The sequence below is a fragment of the Amia ocellicauda genome, chromosome 15 (genome assembly GCF_036373705.1).
Source record: "Amia ocellicauda isolate fAmiCal2 chromosome 15, fAmiCal2.hap1, whole genome shotgun sequence".
NCBI classification, from domain to species: Eukaryota; Metazoa; Chordata; class Actinopteri; order Amiiformes; family Amiidae; genus Amia; species Amia ocellicauda.
This window is the reverse complement of record NC_089864.1, coordinates 29,851,252-29,867,615: the sequence shown is the minus strand read 5'-3', so window position 1 is coordinate 29,867,615 and position 16,364 is coordinate 29,851,252. Positions and strand designations below refer to the sequence as shown.

At 41.7% G+C, this 16,364-nt stretch overlaps 1 protein-coding gene across 1 annotated transcript in view; it reads right to left on the bottom strand.

The window, feature by feature from the left end:
* The window catches only part of LOC136772008 (cystine/glutamate transporter), a 38,331-nt gene extending 28,777 nt beyond the window's left edge, over positions 1 to 9,554 (bottom strand). The window contains exon 1 of the mRNA XM_066724649.1: positions 9,257 to 9,554. Coding sequence (XP_066580746.1) covers positions 9,257 to 9,464 — 208 coding nt within the window. The 5' untranslated portion in view covers positions 9,465 to 9,554. The remainder of the gene's footprint in view (positions 1 to 9,256) is intronic.
* Positions 9,555 to 16,364: the final 6,810 nt, after the last annotated feature.

The following is a 16,364-nucleotide window of genomic DNA, read 5'->3' as shown; positions in this document are numbered from 1 at the left end:
TTATAAAACAGCTTTGTTGAAAAACTTAAATTAAAATGTCAACCTTTGCACAATAAATATATACGTGTTGCTTATTTTAAGATAAACATTTTGCAAAAGAATCATTGTTTCGGATACACCTGAGTATCCTAATGTTTATTATGACATGGTGTACATGAGCCAAATACTGTAACATTTCCCTGGGGCTAAATCCCAACCTAAAGTAATTTCGTACAAAATTCCTAACGTCTGACATCATGATTTGTCTCCTGTATTCTAGTTCAGTTTGTTACTATGTGACAACCTATCACGTAAAGATGTGATAATTCCCTAACACGTAATTACGTGGTAAGTCCCTAACACGTAAAAACGTGATAGTTATATGTGTGGCAGCAATACGCTTCTGTACGTTTCACATTGGCACTTTTAATAAGTGCCACGGTTTCTGAACATATGAGACACACTGGTTTAGTGCTCCCACTGGGAAGTATGAACAGAAATGAGTCTGTCCATTCCGGATTAATGCTCTATTTTTGCTGTCCACTTTTCTTTTTTTTGGAGAACGCCATTTGTTCCTTATTTTTCTCTCCCTTTCTCCGTCTCACCCGTCTTTTTCTCAACTTTTTCCGGCGCAGTCGTCTGTATCTCTCCCTTTGTTTTCTCTACATGTATCTTTCTATCTCTTTCTACCATCTTTCCATGTGTAACTTGCCTCTAACTCTCTCATCTGTCTGCACTGTAGAGTCGCAATGTTTACCGCCTGGAATGCACAGACTTGATTGGCTGAGTGGTATCACATGGGATGGCTATCACAATTGGTCTGTGCATTTCCTCATCCACTAAACCACTACCGTAAAGACTACAAAAGCTGCGTCGGTTAAAATAGGAGCTCCCCGTCAGGTTTTAAATCATAACCTTCTGTTTTGGCTATAGGTCCGGGTCTGTATGGGACAGCTTCTGGGTCCGGACCCGGTTAGTAGAGGAAAATTCTACCAAAATAGAGCTCTTTGGCCTCAACACTAAGCGCGACATTTGGTGCAAACCTAACACCGCACATCATCCTGAGAACACCGTCCCTACCGTGAAGCATGGTGGTGACAGCATTACGCAAAATGAATGCAGCAAAGTACAGAGAAATCCTGTAAGAAAAACAGCTGAAGTCTGCAAGAGACCTGGGACTTGCGAGAAGATTATTCTTCCAGCAGGACAATAACCCCAAACATACAGCCAAATCCACACTCGAGTGGCTTAAAAGTGAAAAGGTCAGTTTCCTGGAGTAGCCCAGTCAAAGCCTGGACCTCAATCCAATTAAGAATATGTGGAAAGAGTTGAACATTGCTGTTCACCAAAGGTCCCCATCCAACTTAATGGAGCTTGAGCAATTTTGCAAAGACGAATGGGCAAACATTGCTGTGTCCAGATGTGCAAAGCTGGTAGAGACTTATCCACATAGACTCATGACTGTAATTGCTGCCAAAGGTGCCTCTACCAAATATTGACTGAAGGGGTGATTACTTATGCATTCAATTATTTTCTGTTTTGTATTTGTAATTAATTTAGAAAAAAATGCAGATCGTATTTTTCACTTTGGCATATCTTCATTGTTGATCAGTGGCAAAAACTCCTGATTAAATCCATTCTGATTTCATGTTGTAAACAATGAGATGTGGAAAAGACCAAGAGGGGTGAATACTTTTGAGACCCACTGTAAAATCAAGCCACACAGCAATCTCCTTAGCCAATCATTGGCAGTAGAATGAACTTTACTGAGAGCTTGATGACTTTCAACGTGGCACCGTCATAGGATGCTAGGAGTCACCCTCGATCCTGCGCTCTCCTACTCCCAGCACATCACCATGCTGACGCACACCTGCAGATTCTTCCTGAGCAACATACGCCGGATCCGTCCCTTCCTCACCGACTACTCGACTCAGCTACTCGTCCAGTCACTGGTCCTCTCCCGCCTGGACTACTGCAACTCCCTCCTGGCCGGCCTGCCTGCATCCACTACCAGCCCGCTCCAGCTCATCCAGAACTCTGCGGCTCATCTGGTATTCTCTCTGCCACGATTCGCACACGCTACTCCACTGCTCCGCTCCCTCCACTGGCTCCCGATAGTGGCACGCATTCAGTTCAAGACTTTGACCCTCACCTACCGCTGTCTTGACCACACTGCACCAAGATACCTTCAGTCACTCATCTCTCCATACATCCCCTCCAGACCTCTGCGCTCCTCCAGTGCCAGAAGGCTAACTCTGCCTCCTCTCCACTCTCCTTCCTCCAGAGCCCACTCCTTCTCATCCCTGGCCCCTAAGTGATGGAACCTGCCCACCGAAGTCAAAACAGCAGAGTCCTTGACCTCATTCCGGTGCTTACTCAAGATGCATCTCTTCCGACAGCATTTAATATTAGTCCTCTATCCCTGCTAGATAGCACTTCAGCTTATTATGCTCCTCGCGTTCTTGATTGTTTTCCTCCTTGCTCCCTTTCCCATAGCCCTCGTCTGTAACCCTATATCTTGACAGCACTTAGCTTTCACCATCCAGGATGTAGGAAGTCTCTTACTGTACTTGTGTAAATTGTAATTGGAATTTGTAAAATGTATTATTTTGAATTGCTATGTTTTAGCTAAGTTGAATTTGTAGTGATTGATGCCTTGTACTTCTCTGTATTTTTGCACTTATGTTGTAAGTCACCCTGGATAAGGGCGTCTGACAAGAAATAAAAATAATAATAATAATAAATGCTACCTTTCCAACAAGTCAGTTAATCAAATTTCTGTCCCGCTAGAGCTGCCCTGGTGAGCTGTAAGTGCTGTTATTGTTAAAAGGAAACATCTAGGAGCAACAACAGCTCAGTCGTGAAGTGGTCGGCCACACAAGCTCACAAAATGGAACTGTTGAGTGCTGAAGTACGTAGCGCATAAAAATAGTCTTTCGTTGATTGCAACAATCACTTCCGAGTGCCAAACTGCCTCTGGAAGCAACATCAGCAGAAGAACTGTTTGTTCGGGAGCTTCATGAAATTGGTTTCTATGGCCGAGCAGCCGCACAAGCCTAAGATCTCCATGCATAATCCCAAGCGTCGGCTAGAGTGGTGTTAAGCTAGCCACCATTTGACCTGGGAGGAGTGGAAATGCGATCTCTGGAGTGATGAATCACATTTCACCATCTGGCAGTCCAACAGAGGAATCTGGGTTTGGTGGATGCCAAGAGAATGCTACCTACACCAATGCATAGACCAACTGTAAAGTTTGGAGGAGGAATAATGGTCATAGGGCTTGGCCACTTAGTTCCACTGAAGGGAAATCTTAACGTTACAGCCTACAATGACATTCTAGGTGATTTTGCACTTCCAAATTTGTTGCAACAGTTTGGGGAAGGCACTTTCCTGTTTCAGCATGACAACCCGTGCACAAAGTGAGGTCCTTACAGAAATAGTTTGTCGAAGAACTTGAGTGGCCTGCACAGAGCCCTGACCTCAACTCCATCCCACCTTTGGGATGAATGGAAAAGCTGACTGTGAGTCAGGACTGATTGCCCAACATCAGTGCTCGACCTCACTAATGCTCTTGTGGCTGAAATCTCCTCAATAATGTTCCAACATCTAGTGGAAAGCCTTCCCAGAAGAGTGGAGGCTGTTATTGCATCAAAGGGGGGACCATCTCCATATTAATGCCCATGATTTTGGAATGAGATGTTTGACAAGCAGGTGTCCACATACTTTTGGCCATGTAGAGTATGTACTTTGACCCCCTGTCCAGTATTTTTGGAAAATGTCCGGTTATTTTAAGTACTGTAATCTATTGAATATGTTATTACTACAAATATTATCAGTGTACAATTTACCCTCAACCCCCCACCCATCGTCGTCTAATTGCCAGCACGCCCTCTGCGTTGACATTTCGCAAACCCCCCCACCACCAGGGGTCCGGTATTTTCGTATCTCAAAAGTGGTAAACAAGGTGCAGGGAGCATGACTCCAGCGTGTGACCTTAACTCCCTGGCAACCAACTTTTGGACAAACTAGTCAGGACATTTCAGATAACAGATGGCTATAAAATGAGGTTAATTCAGGCAGATGAAGAATTTGGAAATACTTAAAACTTTATTTTAACTTTGAGTTAAAATGGACTTTACTTCTTTTGCAAGTGGTTTATGAGAGATGTGCCCTGAGATTATATAATCACTTCTTGAATGGAGTGAGAAAGTGAAGGTGTCATACATTATTTTTTAAATAATTGTAATTATATTATATACTAATAGCTGGTGTGAGAACTGATCTTATTTTATAACCTCCAACATACAACTATACCTATGCATTTATATATTTTGTTAATTTAAGAAAACAGGACTTAAATGTAGGGTATGCAATCTTTTCCAGATTTTTTTTTTGTTATACTGGTTGAAAGTCTCTTCACATCCTGATAGCAATCAATAATTGGTCTAAATGTAAATATATACACTCACCTAAAGGATTATTAGGAACACCATACTAATACTGTGTTTGACCCCCTTTCGCCTTCAGAACTGCCTTAATTCTACGTGGCATTGATTCAACAAGGTGCTGAAAGCATTCTTTAGAAATGTTGGCCCATATTGATAGGATAGCATCTTGCAGTTGATGGAGATTTGTGGGATGCACATCCAGGGCACGAAGCTCCCGTTCCACCACATCCCAAAGATGCTCTATTGGGTTGAGATCTGGTGTCTGTGGGGGCCAGTTTAGTACAGTGAACTCATTGTCATGTTCAAGAAACCAATTTGAAATGATTCGACCTTTGTGACATGGTGCATTATCCTGCTGGAAGTAGCCATCAGAGGATGGGTACATGGTGGTCATAAAGGGATGGACATGGTCAGAAACAATGCTCAGGTAGGCCGTGGCATTTAAACGATGCCCAATTGGCACTAAGGGGCCTAAAGTGTGCCAAGAAAACATCCCCCACACCATTACACCACCACCACCACCAGCCTGCACAGTGGTAACAAGGCATGATGGATCCATGTTCTCATTCTGTTTACGCCAAATTCTGACTCTACCATCTGAATGTCTCAACAGAAATCGAGACTCATCAGACCAGGCAACATTTTTCCAGTCTTCAACTGTCCAATTTTGGTGAGCTTGTGCAAATTGTAGCCTCTTTTTCCTATTTGTAGTGGAGATGAGTGGTACCCGGTGGGGTCTTCTGCTGTTGTAGCCCATCCGCCTCAAGGTTGTACGTGTTGTGGTTTCACAAATGCTTTGCTGCATACCTCGGTTGTAACGAGTGGTTATTTCAGTCAAAGTTGCTCTTCTATCAGCTTGAATCAGTCGGCCCATTCTCCTCTGACCTCTAGCATCAACAAGGCATTTTCGCCCACAGGACTGCCGCATACTGGATGTTTTTCCCTTTTCACACCATTCTTTGTAAACCCTAGAAATGGTTGTGTGTGAAAATCCCAGTAACTGAGCAGATTGTGAAATACTCAGACCGGCCCGTCTGGCACCAACAACCATGCCACGCTCAAAATTGCTTAAATCACCTTTCTTTCCCATTCAGACATTCAGTTTGGAGTTCAGGAGATTGTTTTGACCAGGACCACACACCTAAATGCATTGAAGCAACTGCCATGTGATTGGTTGGTTAGATAATTGCATTAATGAGAAATTGAACAGGTGTTCCTAATAATCCTTTAGGTGAGTGTATATTCTGTGGAAGGGACAGGACTTAAAAGGGAAGGAAGGGACAGCTCCGGGTCCTGGAACTGGCTCCGGGCTCCGGAGCCGGTGTATGGCCAACCCTAAATGGAACTAGATGAAGTAATGCATGAGAAAGACCTAGGAATTTATGTGGACTTCTCACTTTCTCCACCCAAACAATATGGGGAAGCAATAAAAAAGGCAAACAGATTGTTAGGGTATATTGTCAAAAGTGTAGAATTTAAAACAAGGGAAGTAATGTTAAGACTGTACAATGCACTAGTTAGACCTCATCTGGATACTGTGTACAGTTCTGGGCACCACACTTCAAGAAGGATATTGCTGCTCTAGAGGCAGTTCAGAGGAGAGCAACCAGACTTATTCCAGGTCTGAAGGGAGTGTCCTACTCGGAGAGACTGAGGGAACCTGAACCTTTTCACCCTGGAACAGAGGAGACTATGTGGGGAATTGATTCAAGTCTTCAAAATCATGAAATGCATCGACCACATCAAACCAGAGGAGCTTTTCCAGATCAGCAGGAACACAAGGACCCGGGGACACAAATGGAAACTGGGCTTCAAGGCATTCAAAACGGAAAACAGGAGACACTTCTTCACACAGAGAGTTTGTCATAATCTGAACAAACTCCCCAGCGATGTGGTAGAAGCTGAAAATTTGGGAACATTTAAAGTCAGACTGGATAGGATCCTAGGATCACTTAATTATTAATGGACATTTGTGCAAAACTCCCTCACCAGCTCCTCCACCAGCCTTACCCCTTTCCAGTGCATCCTGGGATATCAACCTCCCCTCTTTCCAGGTTTCAGGAGAGATGCACCAAGTTCACTGAAGCGATGAGGTTTGGCAGGCTGTGCTCACCCGTTTCCAACGTCTACAGGCTGTTCATCGTCAGAAGGTCCAGGTGGATCGCCGACATCAGCCTGCTCCCCTATATCATCCTGGCTCTCCCCTGTAGTAAACTCAGTCCTCGGCTTGTAAGGTACTTCAACCTGGTTGCCTACCGCTTGCAGCTGCCTCCTACCTATCGCATCTCGCCGACATTCCACGTCTCCCTGCTTAAGCCTGTCATGCCCAGTCCTTTACTGGATTCCGGTCCTGCAGACGTCCCTTCTGCCTCTCCTGCGGTGCCTCCCCCGCCTCCGCTGCTGCTGGACAATGGTCCCGTCTACACAGTCCGGACTCTCCTTCGCTCCCGACGTCATTGGACCGGTCTCCAGTATCTGGTGGAATAGGAGGGGTATGGTCCTGAGGAGCAGTCTTGGGTCCCTGCCTCGGATATCTTGGATCCCTCCTTGACTCCATGACTTCCCCTGTGTTCATCCCATGGCTCCAGCTCCCCAACCTCAGGTTGCCCTTGTCGCCAAGCTCGTTTTGCGCCAGGAGCCTCTCGTAAGGAGGGGGGTTCTGTTATTTTTTCATCCCACACATCCCGCAATTCACAAGCTCACCACCAGAGGTCATCATCACCGGAATACTAACACCCACATTCCCCAGCAATCAGCCACTTAACATTCCTAGGCACCATGTGCACGTCTTCTATCATCCTCAAACTCCCATTGGACCAGCACTCTCCTTCTCTGCCCTCTGCTCCCCTCTGCTACACATATATACCCCTCTATGACTTCCATTCAATGCTAAGTCTTGTCTTCTGTCCAGTTGCAATTCTAAGTGTTCCCTGTTACCATTGTTTACCTGTCTACGACCTCTACTTGTCCCTTGACCACCGATTCTTGGATTTCCCCTACTAGTCTGTTTGTCTGATCTCTGACCTCCTGCTTTCCTTCGACCGGTCGACCACGACTTCTGGATTCTCCTAGACATTACTGTTTGCTGGCATTGACCCCAGCCTGTCCCTGACTACCTCTCCTCTCTCTCTCTGCCCCTGGGTTCCCCTCCACGGCAGTCCTTCATTACAGAACCGGGCATACATTTATTGAGAGTGATAATTTAATGTTCTCTCAAACCCCCCACCCCCACCCACCCTGAACATACACCTATGTCTTTAACAGTATATTTGATCCAGAACCAGGGTTGAAAAACGCCTGCAGTCTTCTTTTATCATTATGTTGCATTGTATATTGATCATACTGGATCCCATGCAAGCATTTAGAATTAATCAAGTGGCTTTTGGGGAAAGGTAAGTCTTCAATATATGAACTTTCAATGGTAATGGATTGGAAAGAATTAACACTATACACAACATAAAGAGCACACAAGCACTGCATTAGTTTAGCTTCAGAAAGAGTAAAGTGTAATAATGTACAGACGGGTGACAAATTAAAGGAAAAACCTGAATAAATCAGTGGAGAAACATAAAAAAAACAACGATGCCTCCAAACAGGTGTACTGCATGATACAATTAACCAATTAACATCCTATCATGCGCTGTGGCATGTATAAAAATGCTGAGCAGGCCCAGTTGACCTCGATCAAGATGGCAAGAGGAAAGTGACTTTGAAAGAGGGGTCATTATTGGGGCACGAATGGCAGGAGCTTCAGTCACAAAGACTGCTCGACTGGCTAGTGTTTCAATAGGAACAGTGACTAAAGTAATGCTTGTGCATTACTGTGATATGTAAGGAAAAACAGAAGAGCAACTCTTTCCCAAGTGACTCAGAATATCAATGGAGGACGTGATCAGACTGTGTCAGCAGGAACAGTCCATGTCTGGCACACACCAAGAGAATGGTACAGGCCTGACTGCTTGATCCCTACAGTGAGAGGCTCTGTTATGCTGTTGGGGGCATTTTTCTGTCATGGTTTGGATCCACTTTGGGTCACTACAAATCATTACAAAAATTGATCACCTTTATCCTATGGTGAAACATTTCTATCCTGATGGGAGTGGTCTATTCCAGGATGACAATGCCCTCATCCACAGGGCATGAGTCACTGAATGATTTGATGAGTATAAAAATCATGTGAATCATGTGCTCTATGCCCTTCGCATTCACCAGATCTCAACCCAATTGAACACCTATAGGAGATTTTGGACCGACAAGTTAGACAGCGCTCTCCACCACCATCATCAAAACACCAAATGAAGGAATATCTTTTGGAAGAATGGTGTTCATCCCTCCAGTAGAGTTCCACTTGTAGAATCTATGCCAAGAGCATTGAAGCTGTTCTGGCGGCTTGTGGTGGCCAGACACCTTACTGAAACACGTTATGTTGGTTTTTCCTTCAATTTGTCACCCGTATGTATGTGTGCACATATTATTTACACAAAGTAAATAATCAAACTTTAATTCTGCATTCCTCATATATTTCCCAAAACTGACACGTGTGAAAATCCTGCCTACAGCAGTGGATCTCTCTTGACTCAAAAAACACATCTTCTAATTAAATAATAAATAAATAGAAAAATAATAACTACAATATTCATTATATGTATAGAAGTAATTTCAATGCAGAGTATATATTGTTTTTTATACAGAGCTAAAATTCTAGAAAACACAAAGTTAGTTATTATTGAAATTACATATACGATTGAAATACAACAAAGAAACAAGGATGATAGAGTTGGGTCTAAATTAATTGCATAAGCATAAAGGCTAACAATAAATTCACTCACCACATGTTGAAAGCACTCCAGAGAGACTCCATATGATCAGGGATAGACCCACATTGCCACTGTTCTTGAGGACACCTTTAGGAGCAATAAAGATACCACTGCCCACCACTGTACCGACAATCAAACACACAGCTCCCAGCAGATTTATCCTCTTCCGCAGATATACAGATTCAGTGCCTGATTTAACCTCTGTTTTAGAGCCATCCATGTTAGCAGTCAAGTAAAATTCGTACTCTTTCACTTGCTATGAACATTAGTTTACCAGTCACCAGAGTAAGCTTCACTGATGCAAAAACAAAGGAGAGCTCTGTTCACTTCCCTTCATTAATTAGAAACAGTTTGAGCTGCCAGCAGTGTGTACACAGCTTGACTGAGGAATCTGAGAGAGAAGACTCCCACTGGACAAAAGCTGCCAGACATTAGAGACCCAAGCTTGATTAATAAAAACAAAAAACACAATCTAACCAAAAACATGTTTCTACATCATAAGCAAGCTATAGAAAAATATATGCAACATAAGGGTTAGGCTTTACATAACTAGTGGACTAGATATTCAGACCTTAACACAGCTAAGAAAACAACCAACAAGTCAGATCACTGTGACATGTTTTGGCTTTATGGCTCTTCAGAATATTGATTTAAAACATGACATAGAATACAAGTAAATCTCATTTACGTGTTTTGTAATTTAATTTGAGCCTTGCAACTTTATATAATCTCTCATTTTGTTCTCACCTTTCTAAAAATATGCATTTCTCAGGATTTTTCACATTTTGCATACATATTATTTCAAAGACACAATCTACACAACCCATATGACAAGTCTAGCTATTTAACATGGCTCTCAAGTCAGAATCACTGCCCAAGGGGGAGGGATTTCTGTGCATTTCCATAGGAACCCGTTTGAAAATGTCACTCTGTCAAAGCTGCCATTGGCCGCTGCACTACAGGCTGTCACTCAGAACAGGTCCCTTCCCACTTCCTGTTCTATAAAACGTGATGTCAGCGCATGTTCGTCCTGTTTTGCCATTTCGCCTGAACCCAAGCTCTCTGTGTCTTGTCTGTGCACTACACCCTTTGTTATTATTAACACTTATTAATCGGTTGGTTGGTTTCATAGCTGTGTTGTTCACCACCATTTACTGTATCTGTGTCTCTATTTGTACTGTATTAGTTATTATTGCTAGCTAATCCGTCCATGCCCCGGGGCTCTGGTTGCGCTTTTGGTTTCAGTTTTCAAATAGAGCATTGTGAAAATAATAATGTGTTAATATAGTGCCATATATTCATTTGCCACTATTCAGTTGGTGAGAGCTCCCACTATGAGGTCGCAGTATTCCAACCGCTGGCGGACGTTTAGCACCTGGGGCAAAGATGGTGCACGCTCAAAGTGGTCTCATTTCTTGGCTGTGCAGTTTCTAAAGGAAACTGCAGCATCCTCGCACCCCTTAACTGCCCACATGGCACCTTGATGTAGTGCTGGATGTACTTTCCCAAGCCAAGACCAAGCTCAGACCAATTGTTTGTGTCTTATGGAGCGCAGACACAGGGCCAAGCGCTTTCAAAGCAGCGCCTTTCGCATTGAATTGTGGAGACCATTACCATGGCCTACAAGTTCACTGGGACCCCGGTGCCTGGACACTTGGTTGCCCACTCGACTCGAGGCATTGCCATATCTTGGGCCCTTTTTCAAGGCGCCCCCTTGGCAGACATTTGTATGGCTGCAGCTTGGGCTTAGCCGCTTAAATTTGCCCTGTTCTACAGGATGAAATTGACGTGACCGGTCCCTTCCATTGGGAACCCGGTGTTGACTGCAGTCGAGCCCCAGTAGCCTACGGGTCCTGGCTCCTGATTTTCCTCTCCCAGTCTGCCCGTCTTAAGTGCATCCTGATGGATCTATTTGAACCGTGTCTTCCCTTCCACCGGACTATGCCTTCCAGTCAAGCACCCACGCGAGCTGCTCCTGTTCTTGCTGACAGACCTGTCGATGTGATCCCAGGGTCTGTCATGCAGCCTTCAGGTACGTTGCCTTACAAGGCTGCCCTGTTACGGAAGCCGAGGAGTGCAAAAGCAAAACAAACTCGTTAAAAGGACGTTGCAGCAACCAGAGAACAGAAAGGGCTGGTAACATTTGAAACACGTCAGCAGCGTCAGAAAAAGGCGTTGCTGCAACCAGGAGAGAGAGGGGTGGTAACATTTGAAAACTGTTAACGGCATTCAAAATAACACTGATACATCCCAGAGAAAACAGCAGCAACATTTAGAAAACGCGTGGCTGAAATAGGGTCCTGTGGCGGCAAAGACATTTTCCCAGACGCTCGCCTAGTTTCCCATTTCTGCCATTGTGACACATCGCTCTCGGTGTTTGTGGACAATCTCTGCTATGATTAGGGTCACCATGTCTCCAAAAATCGGAGGACGCGAGACCGAACGGGATTGGGACTAAATTGAACTACATTAATGTGCAAATTAACCATTTAACTAAAATGAATAATAGTGCTATTACCATCAACACCAATTAACTGTATTATACTAAGAATGAAATGCAACCGGTTGCAATTTACTTTCAATTTTGTTAATATTTAATTAACCAGTATGTAAATACGATCAAAGCAACATCCCTGTGTTCTGTAGCAATTCCACCACAGGATTAATCTAAGCAAAGGTTTAGCTAATGCAAGTTATAGGTAAATATACTTTTGAGTTTAGGTGAATTTGGAAATCCTGTTCTGTCTCAAAGCGCCCCTACACAATTATCTGGAGCCATATAGTAGCCCTAGTTACTGATGTATTTAATTGCAGAGCTGCATCCTGGTAATGGGCTATTAGCTAATAATACTCTTAAATAAGAGTTTTATTATTATTATTATTATTAATTTGTATGCCTCAGTAAATAAATCTATGTGTCTGTCCTATGCCTCGGTTTGGTGGGCAACGGTGGGGTTCGGGGTGTAAACATTTTCCATGTTATGCGTTTAATACCTTATTATTATTATTATTATTATTATTATTTGTCATTTAGCTGACGCTCTTATCCAGGGCGACTTACATTTGTACCCATTTATACAGCTGGGCATTTTTTACTGGAGCAATCTAAGTTAAGTACCTTGCTCAAGGGTACAACAGCACTGTCCCACCTGGGATTTGAACCCACAACCACTCCAGTGTGTCAAATACACCAGACCAAACAAGTTATCCAGTTTGTCTTGTCTTTTCAAGGATAGTGCACCAGATGGTTATAGGTGGCTTTAAATAAAATACAATAAAATATTGCTATTTTTAGGTGTTTTCAGATTATCAACTGAAACGGGCATACATATTCTTTTATAATATTAGTATTTACATTTTTATATAGCCCTTTTATCCAAAGCGCTAGAGTAATAAGGAACGTGGTACAATTAATAATAATAATATGGCCTAGTTAAGCGGTAATTATATTGGCTAATTAAGGTTCTGTTTAACACTTAGGAATTACACATATAAACAGAAGTCTATCCTTTGGACTGTTTGTGTTATAATTCACTGGACTGTATACAGTCTATAATTAGCTTTTCTTTTCTTTTCTTTTTTTAAACTGTGCTTTAAAAAATGTCTATGTAGTAACCATTCAGTTTGTCAATCTGCATAAATCCACAGCTAACACGGCACACAAGTGTTACAAAAAAGTCTACGCGCTACACTTTGTGCAAAATATGCACATTTCCTTTAGACTCCTGTAAATAAATGTAACCTCTCGATTGATTTAGCGCAATGGTGGTACAATTTTTCCTCTCCTTTTTTTCGGTTTGCGCATTTACTGTGTGGCGTGTTACCCAGACAGACTTCATGCATGCGCATGGTGATGGTTCAGTACGATCACATGCACATAAATACATATTGGGTGTTCTTTAGCATCCATGGACTACTACGCAATACAGTCTAATAGGCTAAAGTAGTGAATTTGAAACTTTAAAATGTGTGTGTGTGTGTGTGTTACAAAGTTTCTGGTGGGATGAATATAAAGAAAGTTTTGTTCATCATGTGCGTATTTTATTGTTATTTCCATACGTTTTAAACAGTTTGAAGCATTTTGAATGGTTCTGAAGTAATTTCCAAATTTGTCAGGGGTTGAATTTGTAATGCTTACTAATATTTGTGTATCTATCAATATACAAGTTTAAAACAATCACTTTGTTTTGTTTTTTTACTGTTGCTTTGTATGATGCAAGCCGGATTTATTTATATAATTATTTATGTTTCTCCATCTCTGCAGGTATTGTTAAAAAGGCATGTATTGTCCATTTTGTGGCCAAATACTGCAGTCTGACACCTATCAACCATGTGAACTTTGTGGTGAGGATATCACCTTTCTCCGAAATGTAGCTGAAAACAACAGTGAAACAGAAGGGCAGCAACAGAGTGCATCTTCTAGAGATCTTCAGTCTCTCATTGGACATTATTTTCAACAAGGACATTCATATAATATTATTATAGATTTCCTCTCCTGGAATCACAATGTAACCCTCTGCATTCATTCTCTCAAGTCAAAGCTGAAAGATTTGGGTCTAAGCAGAAATTATCATTATGAAACAGATGTAGTTTTGGCTATCAGGAATGAGCTGAAGGGGCCTGGACAATTATTTGGTTACAGATATACGTGGCATGTCTTGAAACACAAGTATAGGATTCGTGTAAGAAGAGACACTGTTATGAGACTACTTCCACAGCTGAATCCCATAGGTTACGAGTCATGAAGAACAAGAAGGTTTGTTCGGAGAGCATATCACTAACTTGGACCAAATTTTACCTGGCATGTAGATGGCTATGATAAATTTAAGCCATTTGGATTTGCCATCAGTAGTTGTATTGATGGATTTTCCCGACACATTATGTGGCTAAAGTTTGGTCCAACTAACAGTAATCCAAAAGTTATTGCCCACATCTATGTGGAATGTGTGCAGTCTATGGAGGTCCTTCCTATGAGAATTAGAACAGACTGTGGTAGTGAAAATGGCATAATGGCTGCTATGCAGTGCACACTGCAAAACCAAGGTGATGAACATTCTGGAGCTGTGAGCCACTTGTATGGTTTATCACAGTTAAACCAATGAATTGAAAGCTGGTGGGCAACATTTAGAAAAGGAAGGTAGGTGCACTCTATAAAATCATGCATTTGTTGTTACTATTATTAATTTTATTACAGACACCCTTACTCAGGGTGACTTTCCTTTTTTCTTTTATTATTACATTAGTTGTAGTAGCATAATAGTTGTTCAGTTATTTTTAAAACTGGGTTTTTAAAACAGCTTCAAAGTTTGTTTATTTTCCCTGTGTTTCAGTGCCTTTCATACCAGTTCATTTTTGTAATGTCCATGGTCTTTTTTTTTTTTTTTTTTTTGCAGAGCTCAGTTTTGGGTGAATCTGTTTGGTGATCTTCAGGACTTTGGAAAGTTCAATGGGAGCCATGAACACCAGTGCCTTTTGCGCTACTGTTTCATGGCTTTGCTTCAGGATGACTTGGATGAGTGTTCAGTCCTCTGGAATCTTCATCAGATTAGACCCTCTCGACTCTCTCAGTCCCCAGGAGGAATACCAGATGAACTCTATAGACTTCCACATCAGTAATATGGTCTCAAAAATAATTAAATGTATTAATCCATGCATATATATATACACACACTGATCAGCCATAACATTATGACCTGGTACAGGACCAGGATTGGACAGCCCTGGTGTAGCTTTCATTAATAGAGTCCATCTTCTTTTGAAACTAATTTAACATTTGTACTTGGTGAGAGGTAAGAATACCAATGTATAACCATTGTATGTTAACTAATACTCTTAAGAATGCACATCCGGTTCTGTGTGTAAGCAATTATGGAAAATGGATGGAGGTTTTGTTCATTTACTTTTACTTCCCCGTATCAGATTCATTATATACTTTGGAATTTAAGGTGAAGAAATAAACTATTTAAAAGAAAATGGGTTTTTCTCATCAAATGTAACCAATTACAAAGCTTCCCACATTGACCAGAAAATCTGTGACTTTCTCCTAATACACCCCCACAGAATGGACAAAATATCCTAAAACATAGAAAGCTATTATATATTAAATACTTGTCACACTTAAGAAACAATATATTTCAATTTGGGAAGGGTTGGTCATTCTTTAATACAAAATAAATAAAAATCTGTCTGCTACAAACATGTTTTTACAACTGATACACAGATCACGACGTTGCCTCAAATGCAGAGGTTAAATGTAGCATAACAAATTGTATTTAACATAAAAACTGAATTCACAGAGCTGTTGAAAAACACTTATTAAAAAGGATGTACACGTTGCATGTAGAGTTCATTTTATTTATAACGTATTCCCCTTTAAAAGGAAATCCTACATTCAAGGGTCATAGCTAGGGTGGCCATCTGTCGCCACATTCTCTGACATTAAGATTTATTTTTAAATTTCAAGTTCTCAAACTGAAATTAATGGATGTATAAATGAGCTACACTTTTCCTGGGATTAACCCTATGGTGGAATTGCTGTGCGCACCAAACCAATCTTAAAATACTACCGATCAAGTGTATTACGAATAGTCTATGAAAAGATGAGAAATGTATGTTTTCATTGGTACAGTATTTGCATATATTTGGCGATAGAATATTGACGAACATAGGGTAAATAGCTAAGTGGCTGAAACAATAACAGCACACATACATAAGGATTTTATTCATTCTCATTATAATTATACAATCATTTGATGCACATAGTATAAGCAACATTATTTTAACAACGTGTAATGCTTAATTTACACATGAATGTATTTAATTTAAAGAACAGGTTTTAAATCCCGTTCTGCCTCAAAAGTGTCCGGTAAATCTGGAGCCGGTGTTGTTGCGTGCTGAAAAATACCTATCCACGCCGAGGGCGCCTGTAGGCTTTTGTGGACGCCTCTATAAACTAATCAGGAGTTATTATCCTAAATTGTCATCCATAACTTATACATTGCACCAATTCAAAGTGCACCAAGTTAAGTGAACTGTAAGTCCCTGGGTGAGCCTCCTTTGCACCACCTGTGGTGTAGGCTTTTCAGCACGGCTAGGTATATCGGCACATAACACCAGACAG